Raw genomic sequence first — 17826 nt, 5'->3', positions numbered from 1 at the left:
TTAATTTGACATTTGTTTTGAGTTTATATACCAAAAACACATTTATTTCTTCCAGTTAAAATGTAGCTCCAATTAAACCTTGAACTAATTAAAAGGTAATATTGTCATTTAGAAAATCTGCACTTTTTTTTCGTTGGATTTAGAATCAAACATACTTTAGAAAAGTAATGACGATCAAATGTATCGCAAACTCTCATGCATGTTTTATCAAAATACCATATACGTATGTAATCTATAAAAGCAACTGATACCTGATGGCTCTCCTTATTTGATTCAAGGACGGTTTTACAAAACTCACTGCTATAACTGTTACAATTGTATATCCTTATATATTAATAACCAGGAAGGAAATGTTCTCTTTAAAAGACATCATCCGTATTGCTATTATGCAACACGAGGTAAACCTTTAGTTAAAGTTATAAAATATATTGTAAAGCATAAGTCTCCAAAGTTTTTAATTACTAAAGAGGAGGTGCTAATAATACTTTTAATAATACTAATAATGCTTTTAAACGAATCAGTTTGCAGTACAATGGTATTTCATTAAAAACCCTCTTTAAATGGCTTTTATTGACTGGCATGAATTTTAATAATCCAATGAAAGTTTTATGCAATACATATTCAATTTATCTTGCTTGATTACATACAACAAGTTTACAAAAGATACATGTATAACCATCTAAGGTTTTATTGATAAACCAATAATTTCAGTTGATAAGACGATGGAGAAGGTGCAATGAATGTCTTAAATGAATTTAAATTTCAAACTTCTCGATTGCAAGAATTTTTTTATCAAAATGTTTTTATTAAACGCTAAAAATAAGCATTCATTTTTACCAGACGTCAGACTAAAATCTTAGTTTAGATCTGGAGGACGGCAGTCTCATTCAATTGTTTGCATCGCTTATTTCGAAAAAAATATTTGTAAAAAACATTTTTTAATTTTTTTTTTTCTAATTTTAGTACAAAAATGATATTCTGGATATATACTACTTTTTTTTTTTAAGATTTGACAGTTTTGTTTGTTTCTCAATAAGACATTATTTTGTTTTAATTCCCATTTTCGAATTTTTTAAATTCAAAATTCAGGAAGGTTGTCCAGGTCTATGATGTATATTAAAATCCCGCGACATGACATTCTGAAAATTATTACCAGATGTAAGTAGTTTTATGATATTCAAGTTCCCTAAACTTTTAGAATTAAAAATATCGCTGAACTCTCTCAGCAGCTGTTATGGTGATATTACGTAAGCATGCACAAGCTGCAATGCTGACAGAGGGAAATTAAAATCAAAATAGAACAGTAACATGAAAGTGAACTTGTAAAACAGGATTGTTCAAAATACTAGTTAACAGTTTACCACGGGTTTGATTGCTTAAGCAATGTTTAACTTTTGGCTATAATAAACCATTATTCAGAGCTGGGTTAAGTTTGTTAACCATTAGTTAAACACAGATTCTCGCTTTTTTTTTGCTGATGCTAGCGTTTGTAGGCTACACGAGATAATTGAGTAAATAAGTATTTTTTTTCAAAAATTTTGACACACCCTATACATTTCTTTAATGTATACATATCAAAATAAGATGGGGCTTCAGATTTCCGGATTCCAGATATCCGGACTCTTCAGTGTACCGACTATTTTATTTTGGAACAATTTTTTTATGTTATTTTGTCCAGTTCAGATTTCGGTTGAGGACAGTCTGTTCTTAACACAAACAAATTGTCATTTACTGTTGAATGTTAAATCTTTATTTAACTTGGCGGTAAAAAAAAATGATTCTTCGCTTAATACAATAGAATGATTACACCTTTTAGAGTTGATTGTCAAGCCTTTTTCACCTGCTAGACCCTCATGAGTAGATCCTCATGACAAGCTGGTATAAACACTCTGATTATCAATTTTTTTCAAATATTACCGACAGTGCTTGTTACACAGGATAAGACACGCCTTACATCACTTGGCTTGGATATCTTTATAATATGCACCTGTCAAGTGCGCGGGGGTGTTAAGGAAGCATATGGACAATTTCGCGTCTTATTTTGACTGTTATATTCAAAATCGTGAAATTAAATAAATATTTTGAATAAGATCAAAAACTTAGTATTATCCTTTAAAACAGATGTCCGTGCAATAAAATCGGGTAGTACATTACTGCCACATTGGTGCATTATCACGTGACAGTTATAAATAGCTTACGTATATTCCTTCACATAAAATGTGACAGAACAACACTACCCCGCGGTTTCTACAATAAAATAAACATACCAAGTGAAGGCAAACATCTCAGTTTAATAAAAACCGCTGCTAGAATTCTATGTTCTTCTTGATTAAATAGTTATTCATCCGGCTCTCGTAAAACCTTCCCAACTTTTATAAAGTTTGCACGGAAAATGGTATGTTCCATCAAAACAACACAAAACATGGGATTATAGCAGCACTTTTCAAATAAAGCATTGATCAAACTAACGATACGTATAACATTTCAAGTTCAATATATACGGGTTAGTGTTGTTCTAGGCGGATTTTTATATCGTTAACAACGACAGAGGAGAGCCTGGCCGATAAATAAAAGCAAATTTACATACCTTTTCGCGAATGAATGATGAAACTAACTTCTTTCCCAGTATTCTTATGTTCAATTCTCAATAAATCACACCACAAAACTTTATTAGAGTTCTTGGATTAGTTATATTTTGACTATGTTTACAATGCTTTCCGATCAAATTCACACGAAATTCAACTTTTAGTCATGACGTCATCAATGTGTAAATCTACGTAATACAAACTAATTTCTGGAAAAAAATTGTCTTCAGTATTTTAAATTAGTTTTTAGTCTACGTTTCGTTGCTTAGATATTTGAATATGTACATAATTAGTAAGATTTGTGATTTCACCGAATTACATGTAACTCAGATTCCATATGCTTCCTTAACACCCCCGCGTGCAATCCCTGTTTAAAATACCCCTCTATTTCAGAGGAAGAATGTGCTTAATTAATTAGGGATGTTATACATAACGTAGTGTTTTTTTATATTCAAAAAAGTTATTTTAATGAAGAATCTGGCGATTTTACTGTAGGATTAAGTCAAAACCGGAAGTATAGGAAGAAAAACAAGAGAAAAAAAATCAACTGATCGGAAGTGTATTTGTGGAAAATTGACTAGAAATAGAGTGTTAAAAAACATAACGTTAAAAGATACTTTGGCAAATAATGAAATGCGAATTTCAAATTATCCCTATATTCAATCTGATAAATGATTTACAAGTTTGAGCATGCAAGTCAAATATTCCTACTAGTGTCTATCATAGCAATGCAAAATCTTGTATACTTATAGATGTTACTGTACAGTCAAGAAGTAATTTAAGAACAATGCAGTTTTATACTTTGTTTAAGGTGATAGATTCTTCCGAGAAATAAAAATTAAAAATATGAAAAAGTGGAAAGGGGAATAAAAATATATTATAGATTACTATTACTTTATACACAGAATTGCTTAATTTTGTATTCATATGAAGCAGAATTAATTCAAAAACTTGTACGTGAAAAATCGCTCGCTGTGGCCTTCAACTCAACATACACTTATGTCGACGTATTTTCAATTGTTACTTCCATACTGACGTCGACTCGATATATCCAAGTGAACTTGAAATAAAAGATACCACAGAGTTTGCGTCACATGTTTGATATTTGGATATTTTACCGGAAACGGACATCATATTGAGGGTAACCTAACAACATAAATCCGTTTTCCCGATCATGATATTTTTCCAAAATTAAGACAATTTCCCCGATAAATACATTTTTACTGATATGACATTGGGCACACAGCGGATGTGACCGGTAGGCAGATATAGGGGATGCTTACTCCTCCATTACACCTGGTCCTACTTCTTTATTTTAGGAGTTTCGTCTTTGCTCGCCTCCTGTTTTGTATTTTTTCCTCTAGACTGTTGAGTCTTAACACTGTTCGTTACCACAACATATCATGGAAGACAGCAATACGAGTTGGGAAAAAGTATTGTAACTATTTTTCTGTGATCCAATTTGTTTGGTTTTGATTGAATAATATTATGAATTGACTCGTGCTTGCACTGATTGAGTAAAATAGATATGATGTGAAAAAAAATAGTTTAAGACTATTACCAAAAACAGAAGCACATTTATAAAATGCTTAGTTGACAAGAAAAAAATATATATATATAGACGGAAAGTGTTATATGTGTATTATATTCTTTATTGTAAATTTATCGGTGTTGTTTACTCATTTAATTTTTTTCATTCTGAGTAAACGCCATCCTTAATACAATTTTTTTCTATATTTTTTTTTCCATTTTCCCTTTCAATATTGGAATTTGATCTTAAAATAACTGATGGCCTGGTGGTCTAGTAGATTTTTTCAAAGCTTTTTTATAGAACACTTGCACTTCAGGCCAAAAGCAAAGGACCTCAGAAATTTCAAATTACTATTTCAGGGGCTCAAAATATTGCTTTAACAGACGTTAATTCAAAATAGATGTATACTTCACATTATATATAACCTTTAAATCTTTATTTTTTTTAATAAGAAGGAATATTGACCAAAAAGTATATAAGTGGCTATTTTTATTTACTGACTTAAAAGCTAAAATGGGTTTGGATAAAAGCAGCATAAAAGCAATTGTATAACACGTTAAGTAATGAACAAAGACGTTAATCAAACATGCAAAATAGTTGTATAATATATGTTTAACTGGTAATAAAGCGTGCATATATATATATTCTAAGTTAAACTGTTAAAAAAAGCATGCATATAAGTTAAAGATTATACAACATAAATTAATGGCTAAAATAAATTAAAAAAAAAATGAATAATATATTATCAATTTATGTATATGTAGAAAACAAAATATTACAAGGGTTAATCCAAAAGTAATGTCATACTATGCACTGCAATTCTCATTGGCGCTGTATTGTATAAAATGATGCATTCAACATTTTCCTTATCAAAAATTAAATTCTCATTAAATTTTTTATGAAATTTCGTTGAACACTTAACACGATATTGATGTTAGATGCATGGTATATACGTGACATCGCCGCGTCATGAATTTACGCCTTTTTAAAGGTTTGTTTATATGAATAAATTACATGCTTCAAAATTTGAAAATCTTCCAAACAACACACTATTTCAAAACAGATATGTTATTAACTTTTATTATGTTTCTAACTGTTTTGAAAAATTTGGGACCGTTACTGTCCATTTCGGATATCTACCCAATGCCTTTTGTCTCTAGATGAAGGGATAAAAAGGCTGGACCTGCGAATAGTGATATGGTGCATTTTATACTTCGATGGATAGAAATCACTAGAAATGTACTGGAATTGATATATCAACCTAAAATTGAGAATAAGTGAACAGGGTACCTTAAACGTGGTTCAAATACCTGATAAAAGCATATGCCATGTTGATAAATAAATAAAGCTACGTTTATGACTTCTTGAAGAGACCTTGACAAACTGATCGCACATTAAATAATCCGATATACTACTTCATCGATTAGAAAAAGATTAATTAGTTATATATTAATAAGTTATATAAAAAAATTTATGAAAACAATTGATGAAAAAAATGTGCTGGACCACCGGGGCAAATTTATATAGAGTATTAAATTACGAAATTCTACCAGAACGCCAACGATCTAGATCTGACGTCGCTAGCGTGCGGCGACTATCGTTACCTAATGCTCTACAAAATATAATATCTTCAGAAATAATAATTACAATGCATTAAAATCTTCAGGTCTGAATTGAATTAGGTAAATACTTTAAAGCACGAATTTTTGTCATTTTACGCGGTTTTTTCACGATTTTATCGTATCTGTGACATTACTTTTGGATCAACCCTCGTAAACAAAATCTGAACTGATTTGAAAATTAGTTATTGAGTTAAAGAAAATATAAGAATTGTCATTATAATCCATCCTCTTTATCACCACGACAAGCTAAAAAACCAACAAATATACGATATTGAAACAGACTAAAACAGTCAATAAACTAAACAAGAAAAGCAAAAATTTAAAACGTCATTGCACATCTTCATCATATATCCTCCTGTTGCCAAAATGGTCACTGGTTATAGTAAACATTCATTTAAAGTGAAAAATATCTAAACTGTTTAAAAATTAGTTTTGAATAAAAAAAAATATACAAGAATGAATTTTCACTGTACTTCAACATCACTCTCCTCCTCATCACTGTTATCATCACCATCACAAGCAAAGAAAACAACGAATACACAATATTTAAAATGGCTAGAACAGTAGATAAACAGAACAAAAAAAGAAAAAAAAAATAATAATAAAAAATTAAATAATGTCAGTGCTCATCATCTTCATTTCTTTTCTTGTTGCCAAAAATGATCACTGGTTATAGTAAACATTATCTGACACAGCTAGCAGATGGTCGTAAACTGTCTGGTAGATCAAACCATATTCATCCTGAAAAAAGAAGAGGATTGGAAGTTCAATTGAATTAAGATAAACAGAAACAAAGTGAAGTGGAATATTCTGGCTTCATCATAATTTGCAAACCACCAGGTTTGAGAAACATTTCTCCCACACAATTAACTACACTTTGGAAAAAACGAATTGTGTTGTTTTTTTTTTGGTCCTTGAACATAAGTTACTGATATAAAGGATAATAATGAATCTTATGATTCTAGAAAACTGCGTTTTAGGAAATAGTTTACAAGAAAATTTATCAGTGAGTGAATATATCTATTTATTTCCATGAAAACTATAGGTTTTATCACATATACATGTATAACAAGAAAATCAAGAGAAACTTAGATTTAAAAAAAAATCACAATTTTCTCTTTATATGTAACTGATTATATTGAAGCATGCCATTGATAGTGTGCAACATGTCTACAATTATGGACTCATCGCTATCACAAAGCACAAACAGTTATACTGTAATATGACATTTCCAAATGTGGAGAAAAAAAAATCTGAAATTAAATACACTTCAAGTTGGTATTTTAATATTAAGGAATTTTTTATTAACATGTATTTTGTGGAAAATGAATGTAAAATTTTACATTATAACAACAACGTACCTGTGTCGAACAGAACTCTGGTCTCCTTGTCTGTAGTTGTCGGACTGTTGTAAACACATCAATGTTGTCATCCATAGTGATTTGTTGTATGGAGTTAAACACAGCACAGAAGACACCACACATTGAAGCACCGTCCCTGATTCGATATTAATACGGCCACTTAATACAGTCCCATAATTAATATAAGAATTTACAGAAAATTTATGATTCAATTATCATTTTTCTTAAATACTAAGCTGAAAAATACTTGAATGCGTGTTAGTTAACAAGATCATCTATCGTTTGTGCCCTGACTATGCACCTTACATTTACTTGGATTCCCTGCTCAATGCAATCATTTATTTTGTTTTACTTTTCGACAATGATTAGACAGATATTGCATATATAGCTATTTTAAAACCCTGGTGATAATATTGGAGAATATTAAAGTTCAGAACCCTCGGAAGATGTTATTGATTTAGAATCTTTGAGTCAGCGAATATGATTTTTTTTCAATATAAAGCTCAGCCCAAAAACCAAACTTACATCAAAAATAAAATATGTATATTAATCACTTGTTTTCTAGATAGTTCAGACAATCACCAAAGAAAAACAACTAATAATAACTATCAGTTAATTATATGGTAATTAATATTTATAAAAAGGTGAAGTACTAACTTGCTGACGACAGTAATTGGGCTTTCATCAGGACAACTCAGTGCGAACGAGACCAAGCTCCGAAGGGAGGAAGTGCCATTTACATTTTGGGACTTCGGGTCAGATTTGGGCTCAGCTATCATAACATCGCGTGACTTTTCCTAAAAAAAAAAATATTTGTAAAAACTGTATAGTCCTGTATAGTCCGCTATCTTCGATTTTCAAAATGAGTTCATATTGCTTCCCTTTTTTTATTCTTGATTCTTATGCATTAAATAATAAAAAATCAACATTATATGTTTAAAATTTCATGGTAAATTGCCTTTCTTCAAATTGCAATTGTTATCTTACCCCTTTTTTATGAATAGAAATAACTGATGTCTTGACGTTATTGTCTTTGCTGGAATTATTAACCACTTTGTAGGGAGAAACGATCTTTTCTGACGAAGGCAAGGGCAACCAAGACTTACTCTAAAACAATGAAAAAAGTGTTTATTACCTGCAAATCAATATTTTTTATCAGAATAAGTATTTCTGTTACCTTTCATTTTATTATACTTTAAACTTTAATGTTTTGGATATAAGATAAAAGCAGTTCTTAATTTTTATATCTGTCATTAATTCTAAAACCTGGAAAGTGGAAGTTTATTTACGTTGATATTTCAATGTATTATACATCATCATTAATGTTTGATACCAAAATAAAAAGGCGAAACCACCCAAACGAATTGTTTTAATAGGAAAAACACCGCAGTAAAATTGATTTTTTTTTTATCAAACAGTTTTTAAGGAACTTTGTATGCATTGCCAAATAAGATTAAAACTGAAGAAACCAACCGAGTTAATTGTATTCAAAGGATCCATGCAAATCACGGTACTGCTTTCATGATCAGTAATCAGGCGCAAAAAATCAACAGCGTCCTCTTGTGGCGGATAATGTGTAACAATGAACGCACTATCCCTGATGTATGACTTTAAAAAATAATATCATTTAAAGTTGAACAATTAAGAAACTTTATTGATTTTAAAGTGTCTAGTGTAAATACGAAAATAAAAAAAAATCGTAGTATGAATTAACTATTTAACATTTGCTTACTTATTTGTTTTTTTAATTTACGCATTAATACAATAAAAATTCAATGCGAGGTATTTTTGGATCCAGCTATATAAAAGTATTGAAATACAGGTTTTTTTATTGAATTGATTGTAAATTATGACTTAAAACAAAGTCAAAACTTCTTTTTGAATTGAAATACTGAGAACAATTGTCGATTTGCAGTGTACTGACTAATGTTTGATCTTTATTTTAACACACATGGCATCCCTAATTCATTTTAAAAACGGATCTCAACTGTTTGCCTTTCTGGGAAACTTACGGAAGCAACGATAGCGTTGATAAAACTCCCCCTTGTAGGAACGTTCGATGAAAGATACAGTCCATACTTATCAACTTTTAACAAAAAATGAAAAAATTATTTGTAACATTTGCATTTGGAAATGAAGTTTAAATCTTCTCTGCAACAAGACGAGGTTAATTTAATTTCAAGTATATGTCGTTATTATTTTTTAACATAATAAAAGATAAGTAAGCAAACAATTTTTAATTTACTGATGATATTTATTTAAACATTATAAGCTGTTTAAATTAAAAAAAAAACAAAATGATCTCATCATGCACATTTTAAGCACATTGATTAATAAATGCTTATTACATGACAACAATTCGTTAAAATAAAAAAAGTAAACTTACGAGGTAAAATAGCATCTTTCCTCAACTTCGGCATGCTTTGTTTGGCGAGTTTGTAATCATCATTAGTAAACACCGGACATATCTTTCTTAAAAGCTTTCAAAAAAGAGAGTATACATAACAAAGAGAAAAAAAAATAACCAAATTAAAATAACATACAAAGTAAAATGAATGCAATATCAATATTGAACATTTATACATAGTTTTTAACTATTTGTGTATAAGAAATTTCTTAATTAAGATTTCTAATTTAAAAAATTAATTTCAGTCGATATATTTTGAAGGAAATTGATTTCTTCGATGTGAAATACAACTAAAACACAACTAAAATATTTCATTTGCTTAAATGTGACTAGTTAATGGTGAAACAATTTTTCTCTATCACGCATGTTGAACTCCTATTAAAAATGCACTACAAAAATTATAAATTAATTCATTTATAATTATTAATTAATAAATTATAAAAATCCGAATGTTCCTAACTTCATATTCCTTTCTAAGCCCGGAATAGTTTGCAGGAACATCTTTTAGCATTTGTGAAACTCTTTGACGAAACTTGACAGTGGCTTGAGGATCCGGCGTAGCCTTAAAAGCTTCGTGTAATGCCAAGAAAACGGTCATATATTGCTCCTAAAAGTGAAAAAAAAATATTGGATGTCTTCCATGCATCTATCGTCAGCGTAAATTAGTAATGCAGTCGGACTTTTTGTGGAAGATATTGTTTGATGAAGATTTTATATTGCATGATTTTTTATCACATGAGTAGCAAATACGTAAAAATTGTTCGAAAACTTAGTGATTGATTTAAAAGAAGTTAAGGGATACATCTGGCTTTAGATAATGCGCCTTTTTCATGTTCCTATATGAATGACACATTTTTCAAAAAAAATGTTAAAAATGAAAAGCAAATCACAATATTACAAATTCACAAATTCACAATCATGCATGTTTAAAGAATCGAGCATTAATTTACTTACATAAGTTTGTATCATGTTCATTCTGTTGGCCCTCATTGTTTTCACATACTCTGCAACGTTGACTCTTCCGGACCTTTTTCCTGCATGATAGAGGGAGTCCAAGGCAATATATGTACCAGTGCGGCCTATACCTGCACTACAATGTAAAAACAATGGTTAAAAAAGAAAAGAGTCTGATGTACATAGAATAAAATATGCATACAAATATGGATTCAATTTTCTTCTTCTATTTGAAAAAAAGTACGAATTTTCATTAATGTAGCAGAATAACATCCGAAATCGAGATATGTTTTGAAATATTTAAGCAAACACGTAAGATGATATTTCAAAAACATTTCAAAACTGGCATTATTTTTTCTTCTACTAAGAGCTCTTTGTTTGTTGATTATTAAATACACTTGTCTTATTCAAAACAATTTGTTTAGTCATATTCCCTATATTCTAATGTTGTTTAATATGATTTATAATCCTACTCTTCAATAAATTTATATAAAACACGATGTGCACCAGGGCTGCCATTGAAACGCATTGAGCTTATTAAAGAGATAAAATCGTTTTGACCGGAATTTAGACTTTCATAACAATTGAGAGGCTTTTTCTAATCTAATTCGCTGATGACGTTCGGGATAGTTTGTAAAACTTAGGCCGAGGTAGTTATAAAATCTCGGCATGAAACTTTTAAATTTTAGATTTAATGTGGATAATGTGCTGGTTTTTAAAATTAATATCAAACTATTCATAATTTAAATCCTTCCCATAACCTTTTCAGTAAACAACTGTTTACACAAAAAACTTAGTTTACTGTCAATGAACGCGATTTTGTGAAACCATTTAAGTTAGTTTCACTTACCTGCAATGAACTAAAGTAGGTGCAAGGTCTTCATTTGATTTTTCATGAGAAACGTTGCTATGGAATATAACCAAACACAGAGGATCTGGGACTCCGTGATCAGGCCACGTGGTATAGTGGAACTGGGTCACCATGAATGGGTTCATCTATAAAAAGAAGTTACATCTCTACCGTACCCGCATTTATGTTCCATTAGATGACATGCTACATCAAATTACATTTGCAGAAAACATGTGACATGAAATATTGACTTTTTCAAGTATACTTTGTCAATGTATCCTAAAATATGTATCAATTAATGGTTAATGACAAGTACATATGAGGTTTATAGCAACCACTGAGTTTTAATATCAATCAAATGAAAATTTAATGACATTGTCGATCAAACTGCATTTCTAGACTGTGAAAGAAATGACATCATTTTAATGCATTTAATTATTTGATTATTTTAATGAAAAAATGAAAAGTAGTGCAAAAGACAAGGACTTACCGGTTTTTGAAACACTTGAAATTTTCTGACAATATAAAAGGCATAGTGTTTTTCCTGCATCGATTTGACAGAGACCGTGCCATATGTTTCTTTATTACCAAGGTTCGGCCAATATTGATGACATTTCAACTAAACAAAGTAAAATACTTCTTAAAAAAATATCAAAAGTAAACTGAAGTTGTTCATGCTGATTCAAATGTAAATAGTAACATGACCATTTCAACTAATTTCCTTATTGGCAGAATTCACATATAATGTGGAATCATTAGATTTCGTGTTGGCTCAATTTTTGTGGAATTCGTGGTTACCTCTCATCTACGAATTAACATCCTCCCCGAATTAATAAATTAGGGCTTTAAAGTCATATTCCCTTTTGTAGGTATAAGAAAATACACGAAATTACCTCCCCACGAACCTGTAAAATTTAGGCAATCCACGAAAATTGGCCCCCACGAATTTTAATGATTCCACAGTACCTCTTTTGAAGAAAACAAATTATCTTAAGATATGGTGGATTAATTTGGAAAACACAAATTACTTCCAAAATGTATATATTTTTCTTGTGGTTTATTATCAATTTAATCAATCAATTTTTAAGAGCCAAGAGAAAAATAGAGTTGAAAAATAGACCATTCTAACATTAATTTATCATGTTTTAGCACCTTTCTTCCCTCCCTTAGATTTGTTAACATGATTATTTGCTTGACTTTATCTTGGCAAACCATTTCCCAGAAATCGGCCAAAGTACTTTCCTTGGGTCCTGTAATTTAAATAACATTTGCTCGATTAGTAAAATGAAAAGACAATTCAAACAGTACCCAACCTAACATAAGAGCAGACCCCAACTTAACCCCAGGTTCATAGGGGTATTCTCTGGGTGTACTTTTTGAAAATTTGCGTCCACTAGGGTTTTACGTTGAGTCCACTCGAGGTTTACTTTGGGTTTACTTGGATTTTGCTTTTGGCGTCCAGTGTACGTGTATTAGAGTCAGGTATATGGCATTCCTACTAGCTCTGGCTAGTGGGTTAACCCTTTAGCTCGATCGGTAGAGTGCTGGTTTGGCATGCCAGAGGACCCGGGTTCAAACTCCAGCAGAGGCAATAAGTGTCTTTTTTACATTTGGCGTCCACGTTGGGACCTGGGTATTCTCTGGCGGGTGAGAGAGATTGTTTCCAGAACTTTGCCCCACCGGCATTGGCACTCCAGGAGAGTCGGTACGCCTCTTTTCCTGGAGGGGGACAATGTGGTAGAGTCAAGGTATATGGCATTCCTACTAGCTCTGGCTAGCGGGTTAACCCTATAGCTCGATCGGTAGAGTGCTGGATTGGCATGCCAGAGCGGAGGCAATAAGTGTATCTGTTACATACGCACGGCAGTGTGAAGCAGACCCGTCTTCTATCTCACCGCCTGTATTTATTGCAAATACACATGTAGCGTCTGTTTTCAGGGGTATACTTTTGACTGAGGTTTACTCTCTATGTTCACTCTGGGTTTACTTTGGGTTTACCCTGAGTTTACTGTGGGTCCACTCTAGTCAGCCCGGAGTAAACCCAGAGTAGACCCCCAAAAGTAAACACAGGGTTTTGTTGGAGTTTACGTTTCGTTAGGTCGGTACTGTCTTTAAGAGAGCGTAAAATACTGACAGCTGCTAATTTTTATAATTATCCCTATTATCAATACAATGCATAATTAATGCATGTTTTACCTTGTGATGCAATGTATTCGTTTTTGCGTTCATTTCCCTATAAAATATATATATATATATATTTATAATTGGGACAAACTATGTCATGCATTGATGACAATTGAATGAATTACTCACAATACTTACTGATTTATCTTTAAAATAACAAAAAAAATAAAATAAAAAGTACATGTATGCTTACATCAAGGTAATTAGCGTTTATATAATCGTCAGCTGATCCTGCATTCCTCCTTAGAATCACTCTTGAATGATCATCTAAATTGATTAAAAATGACAATTATAATGATAGAAGGATCAGTGATATTCATTTTTTTTAATTTTCAGAGTTCAGTTTTTTTTATCAAGTTATTCAATTTGTTATTTAATTTTTAATGTATAAAAATGTCACACCATGAAATAGAATCAATCAGGAAAACAGATACATAACTGAAAAAAAAAATGTTTACCATATTGACCAATCAGGAGCTTTTAGATTATAAGTATACTAGGTACATGTATTTTATGGCTAAGTTTTTAGAAATTTTGTTTTACAATTACTTACAGGGAAAAGTCGCCTTAAATCTGTTTTTGGGAACGTTGACGTTGAATTTCCCGATGTCACATGGGTATCTTTCACCGTATGGTAGAGACTAAAAAACGACAACTTTTACGATGAAAATTAAAACAAAAAACAAACAAGTCCGATATCATCTTTCATTATTCCTATTGTGTCACAAAGGACACTTTTTATTAACAACATTGTGTAACTTACTATATTTACTGTAGACATTTAAGCAACTATTTAACAAATTATGACAACATATCATAAACTACTTACAAGATATAAGCATGACTGTTTGAAAAACTTACAGCATACTCTCTTTTGAATCCATCATTTTCAGCCTTTTTCTTTTTCATAATGACAGAACCGATGTCCTTGGTTAAGAAGTCGGGGCAATATAGCTCATTAACATACATATCCCCATAAGGATTCTCTTGGTGGATTTTCTCGTCGATGTCAACATCAGGAGGCAAGTCAACATAGGCTTTATCCGTTTCAGTTCTTGCTGAGCTTTCGGCACCTTGCTTGTTTTTGTTGAGATTTGATAAATGCAAATCAGTATTTTCGTACTGCATACCTAGCAAAAAAAAAATAAAAAAATAAACTCGATTGCAATCAGGCATTTGTTTTTCGATATTAGATTAAAAAAAGATACATAAAAATTGTTTTCAAAAAGAATGTTTACGAAAAATTACAGTTTTACACTTTGTAATTCTATTAATTTGCAGTTTCAACATCAACAATGTTCTTGTCTTCTCATATACTCAGACATGAAAAATATTAGCGAATACAACTTTTATTTTTAATTACATTTAAAACTCTGTTAATTTAGTAATTTTATAAACAAATTATATCTTCACGAATTTTCATTTGTCTTTGCCTGTGATAACATTACGAATCGATGTTGTACTATATTACCCATTACTTCAAATGACACCAAATTGAGGCGCCAGAAGGATTTGCTTATTCATATGTTTAAATATTTAATCGTACGATGGCTTCCGGCTTTATTGGATTTGATCACACCCCCGACCAAAAATATCACCTCATTATACTCAAAGAATGATTCCTTATTCCCTAGATATAGAAAAGAAAACTGATCTCAATTTTAACACTTACATCTTTTAGGTTTGTGTGGGGGAAGCTGATTCTGATCCTGTCGTCTTTTTCTATATTGAAAGGTAAAGATATAAAGATTGGTCGAAAACCTATACTTTGTGACTGCATTTATATATATAACACAATGACGAAACACTGAAACAAATTTTTAGTAGCAATAACATCATAAGTCTGATAATTCAAAATGCGTTTATACGAAAATATCATCATCATTATGATAGTTCAGAAACTTTAAAGTGCTCCAAAAATCTGAAAATTAAGTAATTAAATACTTTTTTGTTAATTATTAAAAAGTCTAAAATAAAAATATGATTAATGTTCTATGTGTGATGCAATTGTACTAAATTGTGTTATTATTAAAAAAAAATTGATTCAAAAACACCTTTTGAAGGAAAAAGGAAAAGAAATAGAAAACAAAACAAACAAACACATAAGAAACACGTATACCTATAGCAATAAAACAACAACTATAACAACAAAAAATATCAAAAACAATTCATTCCAAAAAACTTACCTTTTATACACAATGATTACAACAACAGCTGTTGTTAAAACAACCACGATCCCAAAGCACAGACCAATGGCAACAGGCGTATTGTGTCTTTTTTCTTCATTGGCTTGAGCTGACTCCTACAGTGTTGGAAAAAAAATAATTGTATTTAGTTTATTTTTAAACGGATATGTAAAACATTATCTGAAATATTCTTAAAGTTTTATGATGGTAAAAACAAATTCCAATGAAATTTACATCATTACAAATTATGAGTTTGAAGAGGATTTTTTTTTTCCTTGAATGCCCATGTATCGGGAAACTGTCGTGTAATAGTGTAAGACTGACTCCTAAACCATGTTTTATTATCAGGTACTACATGTATTGTGTGTGAAAGCTTATAGAAATTATATATCGTAAAAATAACTTCATTAAAAAAAAGCAAAGAAAAAAAACGAAGAAAGAAGTGACATTCTAAGAAGTTATACATTATACATCTGCTATCATCATTTAAAGCAAAGGAACACACATTCTGGAAAAAAAACAACCAAAAAATGGTTGAAAGTTTCTTTCTGTGACACTCTAGCAGTTATCCACAGTAGCATGCATTCCTCGCAACAGCTATATTCCATGTGAGACAATAGAGGCATTTTATATGTTTTTTTTTATGTAAATGTATATTTTTTTAATTATTATTGATCATACCGACTTACGTAAACAATATAACGCTTAAATATCACATTGATTGATGATCAATTTTACTTGAATTCTTATCAAATTGAACTGGTTATTTATTGATGAAATTAATTTTACTTGTATCGATGAAAAAAAATCCACTAAAACTCATTGTACTAAGGTGGGCTTTTTTAAATAAATAGATAAGTAAAACAATTACATATTTGTATAACTCGAAATTGTACTTTAAGTATGTCACTGGACTTCAAAATGTTACCTTTAGACACTTTCCGTTCGTAGCGTTACATGACTGGTTGACACAGGTCGTGCTGCAAGTCAAGTTGCAGTTAGGTCCGTAGTATTTATGGTCACATGCTGCAGGTATATTTTAATCATTATTACATTATTAATTATATTTCTATTATATCAAATATACATGGACAAGTAGTGATGGTTTTTTCTCTAACACAATATTGATATAAAAAATTATTGTCAAAATTGTGCTTTCATTACGATCGTTTTACATGAGGATGTTTAGAATAATAATACTTAGTCTAATTTGTTCACATTTAATTAGATATGCATGATTTATACATTTTTGCGCATATTAGTTGAAAGAATTTTTACTATTTACGTTTGTTGCAGTAGATTTTTTCAAACCCAGGTGCACACCCCCCCGAGGGACACCGTCCTGTTGTCTTGCTACAAGGCACTCCATTTTGACAGTGACCACACGATTTGATACAATTTCTTCCATAACTGAAGTCATCACATTCTAGCATAAGAAAAAAAAACTATTTGATTCAGTTCAATAAAATACACTTTATACGGTTTTTGATTAGAAATATGATACTATTTGATACTTTTTTTTAAATTAATTTTTCATGTGATATATATATCTTCAGTACCGTATACATGTTGTACATGTATAAGTCCAATGATTAAAATTGGCAATGTGTTAAACAAGCAACACACTGTGGTTTTTATACTGTTTCCCTAAATAAATATATACATGTTTATTGCATTTAATTTTAAACTGTTGCTTTATAGAAACTTGAATTTACAAATCGAAAAAATTGTGCAAAAACTGACACTTTTTATCAAACATTAGATTTATTTAAATCAAAATTGTTAAAGGCATTTTACCGCTAATAAAATTCATTTGCAATTAAATGAAAATAGATTTAATTTCACTACTTGTCGTTAATTGCAACTTTATCTTTAAAAAAAAAAACCCCTTCATGCCGGAGCGTGAAAAGCGTTAATCCAACCCTTGCAATATTTACCGGAGCTTGGAAAGCGTTAATCTAACCCTTGCAATAATCTGCATAAAAATATTTTTTTCCTACAAGTTACCTTACATAAGGAAATGAAGCCCAACGTGAAGATACATTTTGACAGCTGAATGTGACGTTTAGATTTGTTGCATTGAACAATTGGGAGTTGATTTTAATCAACTCTCCTATGCAGTTACTCTGGTAAACCGAAAGTGAAC

General features: G+C 30.6%; 1 protein-coding gene across 1 annotated transcript; it reads right to left on the bottom strand.

Annotated features, from left to right (window-relative positions):
* Nucleotides 1-4614: 4614 nt before the first annotated feature.
* On the bottom strand, nucleotides 4615-17095 carry LOC105344437 (receptor-type tyrosine-protein phosphatase T). The gene is made up of 20 exons (XM_066067357.1): nucleotides 16966-17095; nucleotides 16609-16706; nucleotides 15681-15796; nucleotides 15167-15216; nucleotides 14356-14624; nucleotides 14048-14135; nucleotides 13688-13761; nucleotides 13507-13543; nucleotides 12463-12560; nucleotides 11801-11929; nucleotides 11311-11456; nucleotides 10461-10596; nucleotides 9967-10113; nucleotides 9486-9579; nucleotides 9112-9185; nucleotides 8573-8707; nucleotides 8087-8206; nucleotides 7757-7896; nucleotides 7100-7235; nucleotides 4615-6479 (listed from the first exon to the last, which is right to left on the bottom strand). The coding sequence occupies exons 5-20, from the start codon at nucleotides 14620-14622 to the stop codon at nucleotides 6402-6404; spliced, it is 1899 nt and encodes a 632-aa protein (XP_065923429.1). The 5' UTR covers nucleotides 14623-14624; nucleotides 15167-15216; nucleotides 15681-15796; nucleotides 16609-16706; nucleotides 16966-17095; the 3' UTR covers nucleotides 4615-6401.
* Nucleotides 17096-17826: the final 731 nt, after the last annotated feature.

This window comes from Magallana gigas, chromosome 1 (assembly GCF_963853765.1).
Source record: "Magallana gigas chromosome 1, xbMagGiga1.1, whole genome shotgun sequence".
In the NCBI taxonomy this organism is placed as follows: Eukaryota; Metazoa; Mollusca; class Bivalvia; order Ostreida; family Ostreidae; genus Magallana; species Magallana gigas.
This window is presented reverse-complemented; position numbering and strand designations above follow the sequence as displayed.

Excerpts from the sequence above, each read along its gene's own strand:
- LOC105344437 (XM_066067357.1), bottom strand. The coding sequence starts at position 14,622 with ATGCAGTACGAAAATACTGATTTGCATTTATCAAATCTCAACAAAAAC. Across the intron at positions 8,708-9,111 it reads TCAACGCTATCGTTGCTTCC|TCATACATCAGGGATAGTGC; the intron begins GTAAGTTTCCCA and ends TATTTTTTAAAG. Across the intron at positions 7,897-8,086 it reads TTTCTATTCATAAAAAAGGG|GAAAAGTCACGCGATGTTAT; the intron begins GTAAGATAACAA and ends TTTTTTTTTTAG.